This window comes from Phacochoerus africanus, chromosome 10 (assembly GCF_016906955.1).
Source record: "Phacochoerus africanus isolate WHEZ1 chromosome 10, ROS_Pafr_v1, whole genome shotgun sequence".
NCBI classification, from domain to species: domain Eukaryota; kingdom Metazoa; phylum Chordata; class Mammalia; order Artiodactyla; family Suidae; genus Phacochoerus; species Phacochoerus africanus.
In genome coordinates, this window is record NC_062553.1 from 38,497,212 (window position 1) to 38,514,782 (window position 17,571).

Consider the following 17,571-nt stretch of genomic DNA (forward strand, 5'->3'; position numbering starts at 1 on the left):
CGAATCTGACTAGGAACCATGAGGTTGTGGGTTCGATCCCTGGCCTCGCTCAGTGGGTTAAGGATCTGGCATTGCCATGATCTGTGGTGAAGGTCGCAGATGCAGCTCAGATCCCACGTTGCTGTGGCTCTGGCGTAGGCTGGTGGCTACAGCTCCGATTTGACCCCTAGCCTGGGAACCTCCACATGCCGCAGGAGCGGCCCTAGGAAAGGCAAAAAAAAAAAAAAAAAAGCCGCATGAACCATGGACCTGAAAGGATTTTGTGCAGGGACTCAAAAAGAGCCTGGTGAAAGGCTGTTCTTAGAATTTATAAATCCTGATTGATTTTTTTTTTTTCTATTACTATAGCTATGTGGACTATTTTTTTTTTTTTTAAGGAACAGGAGGAAAAGGAAGATCAAGACAAAGACAACGGTGGAGTTCCCTTGTGGCTCATAGGTTAAGGATCCAGTGTTGTCACTGCAGTGGCTCAGGTCACTGTTACGGTTTGATCCCTGGCCCAGGACCTTCCACAGGCTGCTGGTATGGCCAAGGAGGGGGAAAAAAGACAAAGACAGTGGGGAGGGGAAAAGGACAGGAGAGGAGGAGGAAAACCTCCAAGGGGTGGTGTCTGCACTGAAGTTCTGAGACCGGTGCAATTAGATAAGAGGAGACACTGGCTGCTAAGTGGAAGAATGTCATGGGAAACACAGGAGAAAAGGCACAACGGAGCCAGATCAGGGAGGGTCCTGAATGTCAGTGCATGGAGCTTGCAATTTCTTTTGCTAGAAGGAGAAACCCTGCTATGATTTAACCAACTAAAGAAGGGCAAATGCTGATTACGAAACCACTCGCAAGACCTACATTTAGCACATACGAGACATTAGGGATCAACCACAATGAGCCGTAGCCCTAGTCCGTTCTTGGTATGGTGTTTCTGGTCCTCAGCTCCTCCCACGTCCCTACTTATTTCAGCCTTAGCACCTTAGGATGCCAGCTACACTGAGAGACCACAGAAAGAAATCTGCCTCTCATTTAGAACAAATTTCAGAGGAAATTTCTTTTCCAACACACACCTACTAAATAAACCTTCATGAAAGGTACAAATTCTAGTGATTTTATCTTTAATTAATGCCTCTCTCTATTTCACATATTCACGGTTTTAAACAAAAGAAAATAATCATTTTGATTTGCAGATTTCATGTGTTCAGATTTCAACGTCTTTTCACATACACTGTGAAAACAAAGTATAGGAGTTCCCATCATGGCTCAGTGGAAGCGATCCAACTAGGAACCATGAGGTTGTGGGTTTGATCCCTGGCCTTGCTCAATGGGTTAAGGATCTGGTGTTGCCATGAGCTGTGGTGTAGGTTGCAGACGCAGCTTGGATCCTGCCTTGCTGTGGCTGTGGTGTAGGCCGGCAGCTGTAGCTCCAATTGGACCCCCACCCTGGTAACCTCCATATGCCACAAGTGCGGCCCTAAAAAGCAAAAAAATAAATAAATAAAAATAAAAACAAAGTATAAATAATTATGTAATTCAAGTATTTTTATATTGGCTATGTTAAAAAAGACAAATCAATTGCTCTTTATAGCTTACATTTTCTGTTTCCTGTTACATTATATAGTCTATTCCATTTTGAACACAGAAACAAAATTCCCTGCCCAAATATGTCGTATGCAAAATATAATTTTTTTTTTCTTTTAGGTGGACTTTTCTTCCCCCAAAACACTAGAGTGCGCATGGTTGAAAACATCTTTGAATGATGTTTACGTTTTTAAAGATTACAAACTACAAAAACATACTTTTGAATCAGTACAAGTATTTATACATAACACTAATTTTGAATAATAAAAATATATAAGATATCTGATGCTATTAGAAAATAATTTCTTTGAAAGTGGAAGTAAGAAGGCATTGAAGTAGGTGAATGACAGGTAGACTCTATTTGCTGCTAAAAGCCCATATTTAGCAGTTTCTATCCATCATTTTACTAACATGATTTCATGTCTTATACAGCAAACGATGGTAAAAAGAATGGCTAATGAAAAGTACAGGAAACAAAAGCCTCAGGTAACTGAAAGTATAATTAAGAAACAGGAATTTTGTTACTGTGGGCGAGAATTTTAGATATAACAACCCAAACAAAGTTAACTGAAACATGAAGGCAAAATAAGTCAAAAAAAACAAAAATACAGACTTTGCAGAAATAAAAGAGCTTACCTGCTTCAGAACTTCAACTAAAACTAAACAAAATATGAAATCTACTGCTAAGTCTCTCCTTTCAAGAAGATAATCTCTTTCACGTTGCTGTTCATCCCTGAAAGGAGAATCCCAAATTAGTATTGCATTCGACCATACCTTTGAAAATAACTCTTGGTCAGCAGTTCATGTTAATTACTGAGGCCTCAGTGCATATGGCCTCCACAGCTATTGTTACAAGTTTTTGTAACAATCCAATTACAAGTTCTCATGTTCTTTCTCTTTTTGTACATTAGGAACTGATACACACGTCTCACGATTATGTCTGTCAGAAATTAAAAACCCCACCTAGAAGAATTAGGAAGAGGGAGAAAAATATGAAACTATAGTATCAGATCATTTTCTCCCAAACCTAAGTTGAAAAATCACAAGTGGCATCTACTGAAGTTCAATTCTAACCACAGACCATCACCTGAACACAAACAGATTGCTACTTAGAGCTACAATCTCGCTGGAAAACCTGAAAGAGGAGAAGACGAATTCAGGGATTTGAACACCGAGAAGTGTCTCTTGGTATAAGAATATAGGATGTTGGCAATTTTTCTGCTTCCCTTCAGAAACCACATGAGCAGGACTTTTAAGTATTTTCTTAAACTTTTGCTAGGACTGTTAAAGCTCCTCACTGACCTACTGAGGTGGCACGCCTGAAATTTCAGTTTTGCACGTCTCGTCCCAGGGGCGACTCCTATACGGCAGCACCTTCCCTTGATTTGCAACTTAAAATATGTCATCACTTCATAACAAAAGTAATTGGTATTGTTGCATTTAAAAAAAACCTAAAGGGAGTTCCCGTCGTGGCTTAGTGGTTAACGAATCCGACTAGGAACCATGAGGATGCAGGTTCAATCCCTGGCCTTGTTCAGTGGGTTAAGGATCTAGCGTTGACGTGAGCTGTGGTGTAGGTTGCAGACATGGCTCGGATCCCGCGTTGCTGTGGCTCTGGCATAGGCCAGCGGCTACAGCTCCGGTTAGACCCCTAGCCTGGGAACCTCCATATGCCACCAGTGCGGCCCTAGAAATGGCAAAAAGACAAAAAGACAAAAAAAAAAAACCCCAAAAACCTAACAGTAACAATCTTCCATTGATAATACCTTTCCCTGGAGGTGTTTCCATCCCAGGGAGAACAGGAGAAAGCGAGCCACTTACCCTTTAGATTTTGTGCTCGACCGAGGCCTATATTCATAAGATTCATCTTCAGTTCCATTCTGGCGTCTGTACCAGTCAAACAAGGTGCGAAGTAAGGAAGGGAGACAGTGCTCGGCTACTGAGCTCATAGAGCTGATCAACTGAAAGTACAAGATACCACCAGAAGGTCAAATGCATCATCCAAATTCATGCACCTCATTCTATGACACAGAAGAGAGAATTGTGATCACACCATTTGTGACTCACAAGTTAACATATTAGAAATGTGCCACATGCATGTGTTTAAAGCTTAGAATATATAAATGGACAGCATAAAGCTAAATGTAGTGGGATGGACAAGTGCTACTCAATGGAAGGCATCCCTGAAACTCTCTGAATTTGTAGGTGAATTATCGGATTCGTTTGATGAATGGACCCCACTTGCTTGTACAGGTGGTAAGAGGTACACCAGCTACCATTAGTCATCCCTAAAGTAACTCTTTTATCTTGAGGATCCAGAAGAAAAAAAGAGTTCGCTTTATAAGAAATCCTGAATGTGGTTGAACCCGTTGCTTGTAAAATGAATATTTTTAGATTAGCATACAGTAAAATATGCTTCATTTTGCTTTTCTTAACTAAAAAACTATGCGTTGTAGAAATAGTCTTGTTCTGTTCCCAAGACAATAGGGAGTATCAGTTAATGAGGATAAATTGATACCTCTAGGAAGTAAACATTTTTCTTAAAGTTTATATTCTTTGTATGACTTCAAAATGTACTTCCATCCAGGAAAACAGAACAGAATGAAACAGTTTATGTGAATGTATGTGCTATTCTTCTTTCATGATCTCAGCCTTCCTTTAATCATGTTTTTATTTGTAAATTACCATTGTGTGACAGGTGAATAGCTTCTAATATAAGGAATTAAAGTAAAAACAAGATTCTAACTTCATTTGACTATTTTTGAAAATATGTATTTAATTAACAATGAACAATATCACCCAAAGGAAATTCCTTTTAATATCTGAAGAAGGAACAAGGAGTTCCCGCTGTAGCTCAGTGGTCAATGAACCCGACTAGTATCCATGAGGACAAGAGTTTGATCCCTGGCCTTGCTCAGTGGGTTAAGGACCGGGCATTGCCGTGAGCTCTGATGTAGGTCCCAGACATGGCTCAGATCCTACAATGACATTGCTGTGGTGTAGGCCTGGCAACCTCCATATGCCGCGGCTACTGCCCTAAAAAAAGACCAAAAAAAAAAAGGAACACTAAAACACCATATGTGACTGCAAATATACAATTAAAGCACTTTATTCCACACATAGTTTTTATTGCAAAAAAATTAAGCTATGAGCATAATCATTTATAGTTTATTAATCATTTACATAAGAAAAGAAATGGAAATTGTCCTTAAAATGTTGTTTAATAGGATTTTAAATTCTGGTGGTTTAGTCATCATTAGTAAAGTGGATTTAATATGTGAACAATCTAAATACCTTAAAATAATATATTAATAATGCATTAATAATAATTAATGACTAGTATAATTGGTATATTTTATAATGGCATGAAGATTTTAAAAGGGTATATGAGGTGATCTTATTATTATGACAGAAGACTAGTCTTATTTATGGTTTCTTCTTAGACTAGTCACTATTTACTAAGTGTATGCATCAAAAACACCTCAGGAGCTGCTGTGAATTACAGGTGCCAGAGCACCACTCTTGGTGATTCAGAGTCAACAGAACAGCGGTGAGATCCAGAAACACCGTATTTTGGTAAGCCTCCACCAAGTAATTCTAATCAGTCATCTTTATCTAATAAAAGCAGACTAATCTGAATATTAACTTCCATTTTCTAGATACATAATTATGAGGAGGAGTTCCTATCGTGGCTCAGTGGTTAAATGAACCCATGAGGATGCGGGTTTGATCCCTGATCTTGATCAGTGGGTTAAGAGCTAGTGGTGTTGCCGTGAGCTGTGGTGTAGGTTGCAGACACGATTCAGATCCAGTATTGCTGTGGCTGTGGTGTAGGTGGGCGACTACAGCTCTGATTGGACCCCCTAGCCTGGGAACCTCCTTATGCTGTGTATGCAGCCCTAAAAAGACAAATAATAATAATAATGATGATGAGAAAAGTTGCTCAGGAACATTAGATGGCAATAGAAAGCTAATCTGGGATACTGGGTTTTGCAAACAATTCAACATGTAATAAAATAATTCTTGAGCAAACATAATTATGATAAAAATATCACTTCATCAAACATTCAACTCAGCAAGAGGAAAGAGTTAACAGTAGAATACCACTGAATTTCAGATACTGGTATTCCATATAAAAGTCTTTGGTTTTGTTTTATGTAGGGCAGAGGAGGGAGAGAGTTTGGCCATTGCATATCATCTTTTAAGCTTCTTTGGCTATTTGACATAGACAGTCTACTTGGCCGTTGCACAAACATAGTTAGAAGTACAAGCGTGAGCATGGGACACCTCTTAGGGCAACCCTCAACTACTGGGGAGGGGGAGCTGCAGATAAATGCACCAACCTAGCCTCAACGCCCCCCCCATTCTTTAGACAATTAGGGGTGACATTCTGTGTAATACTCAGAATGGGATGAATCCTTCCCCATGCCTAGAGCTGTGTGTGATCAGTTCCTCCTTCTCCCGGCTGTACTCTCCCGTCTGGTCCTGGGCTGTCTTTCCAGGACCAAGTCCTTGTCTCTGGCTCTGTTCTCAGAATAAGGGATGAAAGCTAGATGCAGGCTGGATGCCTCCGTATAAGAGTTCTGACAGAAGTTCCCATCATGGCTCAGTAGTTACGAACTCCATTAGTATCCATGAGGATGTGGGTTTGATCCCTGGCCCCTCAGTGGGTTAACAATCCTAAGTTGCCTCAAGCTGCTGTGTAGGTCACAGATGTGGTTTGGATCTGGCATTTCTATGGCTATGGTGTAGGCCAGCAGCTGTAGTTCTGATTTGACCACCTAGCCTGAGAACTACCACAGCTGCAGGTGCAGCCCTAAAAAAAAAGACTAAATAAATAAATAAATAAATAAACGTTCTGCTAGCCCCAACAAGAAAAAAATAAATGTTAAAAGTTCAACCACTGTCATGTAAAAATTGTAAACGAGGAAAGACTGAGCAACATAATTGGAAACATTCTGAGAAATTTTCAAAGGGCCCAGTAAAGAGATTACCAATGGAAACCAAAAAGTTTTAAAATGCTTAATGAACAGAAACCAATCATGTTCACAGCTCATGCTATGAACTTATAAAGTTCACAGTTCATAGCTCATTCTATTTCTTTTGCTAAAAAACAAACTACCAGTTCCAGGCTGTATCTAGCATATAAAGATATACAGGACCACTACACAAAATTAATTTCTTAAAATGGATGTATTTGGATCAAGCTGTTAGGATACACATTTTCCTTTCAGGAAAAATACCCCCCACCCCATACCTGGTCAAACTGAAGATCTTCACCCCTCTGAAGAGATCTAGACAATGGCTTCTCCTGTGGTTGAAGAAGAAAAAGCAAAAGCACATGTGCAAGATATTAGATGTCTCACTTATGATAAACAGTTGAAATTTAGTGAGTTGGTTTTGGTTATTCTCATTTGTAATTACATTGCTTTAAAGAATGCCTGGAACTCCTGTTGTGGCTCAGTGGTAATGAACCCAATGAGTATCCATGAGGACGTGGGTTCGATCCCCAGCCTCGCTTAGTGGGTAAGGATCTGGCATTACTGTGAGCTGTGGTGTAGGTCACAGATGCAGCTCAGATCTGGCATTGCTGTGGCTGAGGCGTAGGCTGGCAGATGCAGCTCTGATTCCCCTAGCCTGGGAACTTCCACATGCCATGGGTGTGGCTCTAAAAAGACAAAAAGAAGGGAAGAAGGAACAAAGGAAGGAAGGCAGGAAGAAGGAAGGCAGGATCTAATCTGCTAATTCAAAAAAATTTACTGTGTAATATAGAGTAGCATACAGAGTGTGTGACCCCCTTTTCCAGGCTACTTGTCTACCTACTTGCTTTGCTGGCTGCCCCGCATATAGTTACCTAACTTACCGAATATGAGAGATATCGTGGATTATGATCAAATACATGATGACTGATTCTCTGGTTGAGATTTTTTTAGGATGATTTTCTAAACTTTCTACTTAAGCTTTTTATTTTTTTTATTTTTTACTCTTTTTTTTTTGTCTTTTTGCCATTTCTTGGGCCACTCTCGCAGATATGGAGGTTCCCAGGCCAGGGGTCGAACTGGAGCTGTAGTCGCCAGCCTACGCCAGAGCCACAGCAACTCAGGATCCAAGCCGCGTCTGTGACCTACACCACAGCTCATGGCAACGCCGGATCATCGACCCACTGAGTAAGGGCAGGGATCGAACCTGCAACCTCAAGGTTCCTAGTCAGATTCGTTAACCACTGTGCCACGACGGGAACTCCCTACTTAAGCTTTTTAATTGAATTTTTACCTGAAATAAATATATATATCATAGAAAAGCAAATGCCATTTTTCTATGAAGAAAACTAAAATTGGAACTCCTATCATGGAGCAGTGGTTAACGAATCCGACTAAGAACCATAAGGTTGTGGGTTTGATCCCTGGCCTTGCACAGCGGGTTAAGCATCCGGCGTTGCCATGAGCTGTGCTGTGGGTCCCAGATGAGGCTTGGATCCCGCGTTGCTGTGGCTCTGGCGTAGGCCAGCGGCTACAGCTCCGATTAGACCTCTACCACGGGAACCTCCATATGCTGTGGGAGTGGTTCAAGAAAAGGCAAAAAGACAAAAAAAAAAGGAAAGAAAGAAAGAAAACTAAAATTGAGAAATATGTATATTGTGAAGTTCATCTATCCAACAGAGTCCCAGTTTCCTTCTTTCACTTATGACTAGTCTTCGTGAAAAGAAACTCACAAATGCATTTGCCACTGAAATGTACATCATCCTAATTTATCCGAGAATCATGTTTCTAACTAATTTAATGGGGGTCAGAAAAACCCTTGAATTTCAAAGCACTTGGTTTTCTTAATTGGGATCAGTTTTTGGCATGTCCTTGGCACTTGAGCCCTTACAGGCCAAGCACACTTTGGTGATTATTTTGTAGAAAAGTCTTTATCACTAAAACCAACTATCAGACACTAAAAACATGCAACATGATCATGTCCAATAACACATATGCCCAATTACAGAAAACTTAAGTAAAACAGTTGAGTCCCATAGTGAGTCCAATAGAACAATGGTTCTAAAAGTATCTAAAAGTTGGAAAAATACTGAGTAATCCTAATGTGTATTACGCAATTAAAACCTGAGGTGGGGGTGGTGTTAGGGGAGATAATAAGCAGGCTCTTCCATGGAGTTCCCGTTGTGGCGCAGTGGTTAATGAATCCAACTAGGAACCATGAGGTTGGAGGTTCAATCCCTGGCCTTGCCCAGTGAGTTGATGATCCGGCGTTGCCGTGAGCTGTGGTACAGGTTGCAGACGCAACTCGGATCCTGCGTTGCTGTGGCTCTGGCGTAGGCTGGTGGCTACAGCTCTGATTAGACCCCCTAGCCTGGGAACCTCCATATGTCATGAGAGCGGCCCTAGGAAAGGCAAAAAGACTTTAAAAAAAAAAAAAAAAAAAAAAGCAGGTTCTTCCCAGCTAATTTCACTTACTTGATTCCCCCATCTTGACCCTCATTTTCACTGTAATATTAAATTTAAAGATCTTCAGTAATATTTTGAGGGATGTTGATCTAAGTGGTTTATGAATATATTCATATACTGTGTTTATACAATAAAGTCATGGCAGCAGAATAAGAGAGAACCATAACCTTTTCATAGACACACTGTTTTCTTTTTCTTTTCCTCTGCCTTTTTGTCTTTCTCCAGGACCACACCTGCAGCATATGGAGGTTCCCAGGTTAGGGGGTCTAATCTGAGCTGTAGCTCCTGGCCTACACCAGAGCCACAGCAAGGCCAGATCAGAGCTGTGTCTGCGACCTACACTACAGCTCATGGCAACGCCAGATCCTTAACCCACTGAGGAAGGCCAGGGATCGAACCTGCAACCTCTGGGTTCCTAGTCGGATTCGTTAACCACTGAGCCACGACAGGAACTCCAACACACTGTTTTCTTATACTTAGCACCTTTCATTTCTCAACGAACTCATGCTTCCTCAAAGATTTCTAAAGATCTAACATCTTCACAGAGCTTTCTCTAAAGCAAAAAGTAAGGGTGAGCTATTTTTTCTACCATAAGAACTCAGAAGGGATTTTTGAATGCAAAAGAATACTCATGTTACCATTCAGTACAAAAATGTGAAATAAATGTACTGCCCTAAATGACTAATCAAGGACTTTGTATTAATTGTTCAGTTTTGATTGCAGTATGGTTGAGGATGACCTAATCATCACTTAAGCAGATGTACTTTCAATATGAGATTTTAAAAAGATAAAACTGTTTAAAAATAAAGCATGTTTATAGCAACCCATTATCACAACAATTAAAAAGAACACAAATTATTCCCTACATTCACATAAAGATGAATGCAAAGACTTATGTACAGGAATATTTATTTATGGTAGCTTTTTTTCCCCACTGTAGCTTCAAATTGGGTTACGTGCCAAACTTCCTATCCATAGAGACTGGTAAAACAAACCAAAACAAAAAGCAGTTTATAGCATTTTCTTTTATTGAAATAATATACAACTGTTAGAAGGAATGAGACAAATCTATATGGCTAATAATAGAAAAATCTCCAATTACATTGTTAAAATAAAAATATCTAGGTACAGAAAAAATATAGAAACCCCCATTTGTGTGTTTTCTTTTTTTAAAGGTGGAAGGGACCACAGAGATTGATAAATAATAGACATGACAAATGGTAGACCAGGGTGGGTGGAGGAGTGGGATAGACTGGAAGTTTGGGTTAGTAGATGCAAACTATTGCATTTGGAATGGCTAAGCAATGGGATCCTGCTGTGATATAGGAAACTATATATCTAGTCACTTGTGATGGAACATGATGGAGGATAATGCTAGAAAAAAGAATATATATATATGTATACACATATATGCATAACTGAGTCACTTTGCTGTAAAGCAAAAATTGACAGAACATTGTAAATCAACTATAATAAAAAATAAGTTTAGGAGTTCCCGTCGTGGCGGAGTGGTTAACGAATCCAACTAGGAACCATGAGGTTGCAGGTTTGATCCCTGGCCTTGTTCAGTGGGTTAAGGATCTGGCATTGCCGTGAGCTGTGGTATAGGTTGCAGACACGGTTCGGATCCCGAGTTGCTGTGGCTGTGGCGTAGGCCAGTGGCTACAGCTCCGATTGGACCCCTAGCCTGGGAACCTCCATATGCCACAGTTGCGGCCCTAGAAAAGACAAAAAAAAAAAAAAAGACCAAATAAATAAATAAAATACACTGTAAAAAAGGAAAAAAAAATGGTACACCAAAAACCGGGCTGGACTGAAGGGTCATTATTTTTATTATATAATCTTTAAAACTATTTTTACTTTTTATAATACTGTTATTTAATAGTAATATTGTAGGTTAATAATGATCCTAAGGCTCACAAGCCTTTACATTCTAATTTATTTTTATTGATTGATTGATTGATTGATTTTTGCTTTTTTAGGGCCACTCCTGTGGCATATGGATGTTCCCAGGCTAGGGGGTGAAATTGGAGCTACAGCTTTCAGCCTACACGGCGGCAATGCCGGATCCCTGACCCGCTAAGCAAGGCTGGGGATTGAACCTACACCTTCATGGATGCATGGAAGTCCACACCAGAATGCCCTTTATATTCTAATTTAATTTTTTAACTAGTATCTTTATATAGAGCATAAATACATCAGCAGCATGTCACCTCCCGGGAAAGCAAGAGAGTTTATCAGAAAGATTTTGTTAGCATAACAATGATACTGAAATATTTCAATAAATTTGCACTTAAAGATGACATTCTCTCCTAAACAATCCTTGCCCTCATAGAGCTAAAAGGCTAATGATAGAGCAAAGAAAATATACATTTTCTTAAATAGACTTTTTTTGCTTTTAGGGCCGCACCCATGGCATAAGGAAGTTTCTAGGCTAGGGGTCTAATCAGAGCTGCAGCTGCAGGCCTACACCACAGCCACAGCATCATGGGATCTGAGCCACATCTGTGACCTACACTACAGCTCATGGCAACACTGGATCCTTAACCCACTGAGTGAGGCCAACGATTGAACCTGTGTCCGCACACTGTGTCTGGTTCTTAACCCACTAAGCCACAACAGGAATTCCTAGTTAGACTTTAGGATAGGAAGGTGCAATGGAGGTTGAGATTTTAGTTGAGCAGTGAGAAGATGATATCTGAGTCACAGTCAGAGGGGAGTGACTGAACTTGCCACATAGAGTAAAGAAAAGATAATCCAGTTAGCACCTCGGAACTTCCAGAAGGCCCGAGAATTGGAGAACTTCAATACCCTAATAGTGTAGGGGAAGGTAAAGTTAAAATTAAGAGGGCCATGGAGTTCTGTTGTGGCTCAGCGGTAATGAACCTGACTAGTATCCATGAGGATGCGGCTTTGATCCCAGACCTTGCTCAGTGGGTTAAGATTTCAGCATTGCTGTGAGCTGTGGCGTAGGCCAGCAGCTGCACTCCAATTTGACCCCTAGCCTGGGAACTTCCATGTGCCTCGAGTGCAGCCCTAAAAAAAAGGGGGGGTGGGGAGGGTGCTGCTTGAATGGTTCTTTAGGAAAGGTTTGGACCTTTCCTCTCATTTTCTTCACCCACTCAACTCAGCAGGGTGGCTGTCCCTCCATCCCACCCTCAGAGCAACTGCCCTTCTTAGGAAACGGCACAGCAGAGACATGTGACAGAGGGACCCTACAGTTAAAGACAAGGTGTCCTCTGGAAGACAGGGAGTATAAGTAAAATGTATGTACAAAACATTAAAACCCCGTCATCAGACTCCCAAATGATTTTTTTCCCAGTACTTTCACCAACACTGAATATTACCACTGTGTTTGAATTTGGCCAACTATGACGTCTTTTTATTTTTTATTTTTATTTATTTACTTATTTGTCTTTTTGCCATTTCTTGGGCCGCTCCCGCGGCATATGGAGATTCCCAGGCTAGGGGTCGAATCGGAGCTGCAGCCACTGGCCTACACCAGAGCCACAGCAATGCGGGATCCGAGCAGTGTCTGCGACCTACACCACAGCTCATGGCAACACCGGATCCTTAACCCCACTGAGTGAGGTCAGGGATCGAACCCTCAACCTCATGGTTCCTAGTCAGATTCGTTAACCGCTGTGCCACGAAGGGAACTCATGATGTCTTTTTAAAATTAACTCTCAGTGTTGTTTTAGTGAGCATTTCTTTCAATCTAATGCAGGAGAACATTGTTTCCTATTTTATTTATTATTCGACTTCCTTCTCTTGTGGAGTCATATGAACTGATCTTGTGTTCATACCCTTTATTTTTTTACTGGTGTATGTTTATCTTCTGCATTGACTAACATGTGCTCTTTATATAGTAGAACATTTGTTTTGTGCTTGAAAAAGAACCCCAGTTATCTTCTGCCTCTTGATGCCCAGAATGCTGGCAGACAAGCCTACACCCTCCATTTGGGCTACTGAGGGAACTCTCTCAGGAGACTCTGGCTCCCAGCAAAAAATCTGACATCGAGGGTTCAGTTGTTTACATACTTAAGACCACAGTCAAAAAAGCCCCTACAGGAGTTCCCGTCATGGCTCAGTGGTTAACGAATCTGACTAGGAACCATGAAGTTGCGGGTTCAATCCCTGGCCTTGCTCAGTGGGTTAAGGATCTGGCATTGCTGTGAGCTGTGGTGTAGGTTCCAGACGTGGCTCAGATCCTGCATTGCTGTGGCTCTGGTGTAGGCTGGTGGCTATAGCTCCGATTAGACCCCTAGCCTGGGAACCTCCATATGCCTCGGGAGTGGCCCTAGAAAAGGCAAAAAGACAAAAAAAAAAAAAAAAATCCCCTCCATGTACACCGGGCTTCCAATCAGAGCAAATAATATTCAAGAGGTTACAAAAAACATGTGGGGAGAAGGGGAAACTAACAGAGAAATGAAGTTTGAAGGAAATAAGAGATCAGAAACTCTTTAAAATACATACATATTTAATATTATCAAGAAACGGTGGATAGTGCAGAGTTGTAAAAATGCTGAGCCTAAACCAAATGCATCAAGTATAAATCAGCAGGTGACTGGTTAAAGCCTTTTTTTTTCTGTCTTCCTAATCATCCTGCTAAAAACTCTTCTCAGGCTGTTTAATTTCCAAATCCAATAACCTCTTCAGCTTTCACTGTATTCTGCCTCTCTATACTATTTGACAACAATAATGCTATTCTATACACTCTTTCCCATGCTATTATCATCTGAGCTTTTGGCTTTAATTATTACCCTCATGTAGATGATGCCAAAATCTACATTTCTGGTTACATGTCTTACGGGTTCCCCCACAGAATCTCCAGCTACCAATCAAATAGTTTCACATGGCTAAGATCACCAGTAGCTCAAGCTTAACACACACAAAGGAAAAACTACCTTATTCATCTTTACTACCCAAATAATATTCTTGTGCTTTACCTAAGTGAAAACATTATCTTTGCTAACACTTCAAAAAGTCTTAAGCCCTTCATTTTCACTCAAAATGCCTACTCCTCCTTACTTATGGGTCAAGTTCTACTGATTCTGCTTCTGCTATTTTTCTCACTTTTTTCTGCAACCACTTTCACTGTTAGTGCCCTAGTTCAAGACTCTTTGTTCCAGCCTGAATTGTATACAGCGGCTATGTAGTCTCTGCCTTTCATCTGTCTCCCTCTTCCTGTCCAACCACTGTATTATCTATCATAATAGCCACCACAATTCTTCAGAATCTGCCCCCAAACACTTGTTTTTGATCTTTCTCTTACTTTTTTCCTCACCATAACCTTGAATCCTCCCACTCTTTAAGTATCCTGCTGTACTACAAGTTCAATGCTGTTCACTTATTTATTATAAGTTTGGCTACTGTTCTATCATCCACTCATAGACTACTCTAGGTTTTCCTTTACTTTCTTTCATGTTTTCTCTGTCTCAACAATTCCGATTGGTGTAACCCATTTTTGTTTTGGGGGACCTGCAGTAAACTTATCAAAATGAATTCTAGAGTCATGACAGCTTTTTAGATCACCACTTTAGTACTGGCCTATCCCTTAATTTTTTAAAAGACTTTATTTTTTAGAGCAGTTTTAGGTACGCAGCAGAACTGAGCAGAAGGTACAGACTTCCCATCAATAGCCCTTGCCCACATATGCATAGACTCCCCCGCCCCATCAACATTCAGCACCAGAGTGGTGCATTTGTTCTAACTGATGAACCTATACCGAAGCATCCCGGTCATCCAACATCTACAGATTACACTATGGTTCACAATGGGTGTCGTATATTCTATGGGTTTGGACAAACGTATAATGACATATATCCATCGTTACAGTATCATACAGGACATATTCACTGCCCTGAAAATCCTCTGTGTCTGCCTATTCGCTCTACCTCCAAACCTGCCCAATCCCTAGCAACCACAGATCTTATCTTATCTCCACAGCTTTGCCTTTTCCAGAATGTGCAATGGCTGGAATCATACAGTATGTACTCTCTTCTGATTGGCTTCCTTTCCTATTCCTTCAAGTATATTCTTTTCTTTGGAAAATCTGTGATATAATGGTTAATACAAGTCAAGAAAATATTTCAGATTAATAGGTCAGCTCTACTCACCAAGGGTTCAGCCATTACAACTTCAATTTTCTTTTCAGCTTGAACAGCAAATTCTGCAAAGAGGCTCTTGATGACATATTCACCAGGCTTGACATCTGGGTCAATTGTAATGCTTGACATGATGATATTCTTTTTCCCCAAAGTGGAATGAAAGTTGGAAGAAGTGCAGCACTTATTCACTTTGCTGACGGGTGCTGAAGCTAAAATGAAAGGAAAAAAAAAGGAACTCTAATAATCAATTCAATTAGGCCAACTATAGCCACCTTTTTAAATATACATCCTACCCCTAAACCCCATCTAGATTTCCCAATCTCTATTACCAGCCTCTATATTTTTTGTCCACTGCCTTCTAACTTATTGCTCGATATAACTATAATTTATCCATGTATTATTTTTATCATGTGTTATTTTTCTCTCTATCCAACTATTGCAAATTCTATAAGAGCAGAGATTCTATTCTCTTTTGCCCTTTTTATTGATGAATCCCAAGTGCCAAAAATAATGCCTGGTATACACTAGGTATACAATAAATATACATTGAATGAATGAATGAATTCTAAACAAAGTTACGTACAACGAAGAAAAAACATGGATAAATGAAACACAAATGAGGTTAAGAGGCTGAAATACACTATTTTGGAGAGAATGCTCAGGAAAGGTTTCACGTGAAGAATGAGGAATGGTGTGGCTGGAGCTCAAGGGAGGGAGCAGGGATGGACAATGTGAGATGAGGTGAGAATCATCAGTCAGGGACTGAAGTGTTAGAACTTTGTAAGGAAATCACATTTTATTCTCAACGCAATTAAAATTTAGTAGAAAGTAATAAGCAATGAGATCCTGGTGTATAGCACTGGGAACTATATCTAGTCACTTGTGATGCAACATGGTAGAGGATAATGTGAGAAAAAGAATATATACATGTATGGCCGGGTCACTTTGCTGTACAGGAGAAACTGACAGAACACGGTAAATCAACTATAGTGGAAAAAATAAACATCGTAAAAAAATAAAATAAAATTTAGTAGAAAGTGTTCACTTGGAAAGGGATAGGATCTGGTGCCTCTAGAGAATGGACTGGTCAAGGGCAAATGTAGAATTAGAGAGGTCATTACAGAATCCAGGAGAGACTACTGTGGCCTGGGCTAAGAGGATGGTGATGGCAAAGGGGAGAAGGACAAGGATTTGAGATTTGTCAGACGTCAGCAGACTTGATATCGAGGTGAGGGGAAGGAATTAACGATGACTCATACATCTTTTCTTTGAATCACTCAAAGAAGAGATAGGAATGACATTGTGCCTGGCAAATAGTATGCCGCACCAAGTGTGGCACAAGAAGAGCACACACCACTGCTGGCTGATCTTCACCTCTTCTGTTCTCTGACTGCCTGGGCAGCCCACTTGGCTTTTATCTACAATTTATCCAGTCACCTTGATCTTCTAGGCTGTTGTATAATACAGACCCTTCCACTCTCTAACTTCAGCTTGTGACATGTTCTTTGGCCTAGAATATTCATGGAGAACCCATAAGAATCTACTTCTCTACCTCAGCCTGACCACTAGATATTGCCCTTTCAATATGCTATCCTACAAATAACTCCCTCCTTGAAACAGGAAGCAGAACACAATTTTTCAAACACCGAATTTCCAACTACATATATATAATCGTAGGACAATACATTTATTCTAAATAAATACACTCTCACCCACAGGAAATATAATACTCCATGGAGAAAAGCTGAAAGCCTTCCTGCTAAAATCTGGAACAAGAGAAGGATGCCCACTCTCACCACTTTTATTCAACATAGTATTGGAAGTACTACCCACAACAATCAGGCAAACAAAAGAAATAAAAGGAATCCAAATTGGAAGGGAAGAGGTAAAATTGTCACTGTATGCAGATGACATGATAGCATATTTAGAAAACCCTAAGGACTCAACCCCAAAACTACTCAAACTGATCAACAAATTCAGCAAAGTAGCAGGATACAAGATTAACATTCAGAAATCAGTCGCATTTCTGTATACTAGCAATGAAATATTAGAAGAGGAGTACAAAAACACAATACCTTTTAAAATTGAACCCCCAAAAATCAAATACCTGGGAATAAAACTGACCAAGGAGGTGAAAGACTTATATGCTGAGAACTATAAAACATTCATCAAGGAAATTAAAGAGGATTCAAAGAAATGGAAAGATAGTCCATGCTCCTGGGTTGGAAAAATTAATATTCTAAAAATGCCCATACTACCCAAATCAATCTACAGAGTCAATGCAATCCCTATCAAATTACCCATGACATTTTCAATGCAATCCCTATCAAATTACCCATGACATTTTCATAGAACTACAACAAATAATCCAAAAATTTATATGGAATCACAAAAGACTCAGAATTGCCAAAGCAATCCTGAGGAACAAGAACCAAACAGGAGGCATAACT

The 17,571-nt window shown here is 40.1% G+C and overlaps 1 protein-coding gene across 4 annotated transcripts in view; it reads right to left on the reverse strand.

The window, feature by feature from the left end:
- Positions 1-17,571, reverse strand: part of FRYL (FRY like transcription coactivator) — a 309,775-nt gene that overhangs the window by 147,534 nt on the left and 144,670 nt on the right. For all 4 annotated transcript variants that reach the window (XM_047799032.1, XM_047799033.1, XM_047799030.1 and 1 more), the window contains 4 exons: positions 15,131-15,330; positions 6,824-6,877; positions 3,388-3,527; positions 2,203-2,299 (listed from right to left, as the gene is read on the reverse strand). In XM_047799032.1, the coding sequence (XP_047654988.1) occupies positions 2,203-2,299; positions 3,388-3,527; positions 6,824-6,877; positions 15,131-15,250 (411 nt within the window). In that variant the 5' untranslated portion in view covers positions 15,251-15,330. The remainder of the gene's footprint in view (positions 1-2,202; positions 2,300-3,387; positions 3,528-6,823; positions 6,878-15,130; positions 15,331-17,571) is intronic.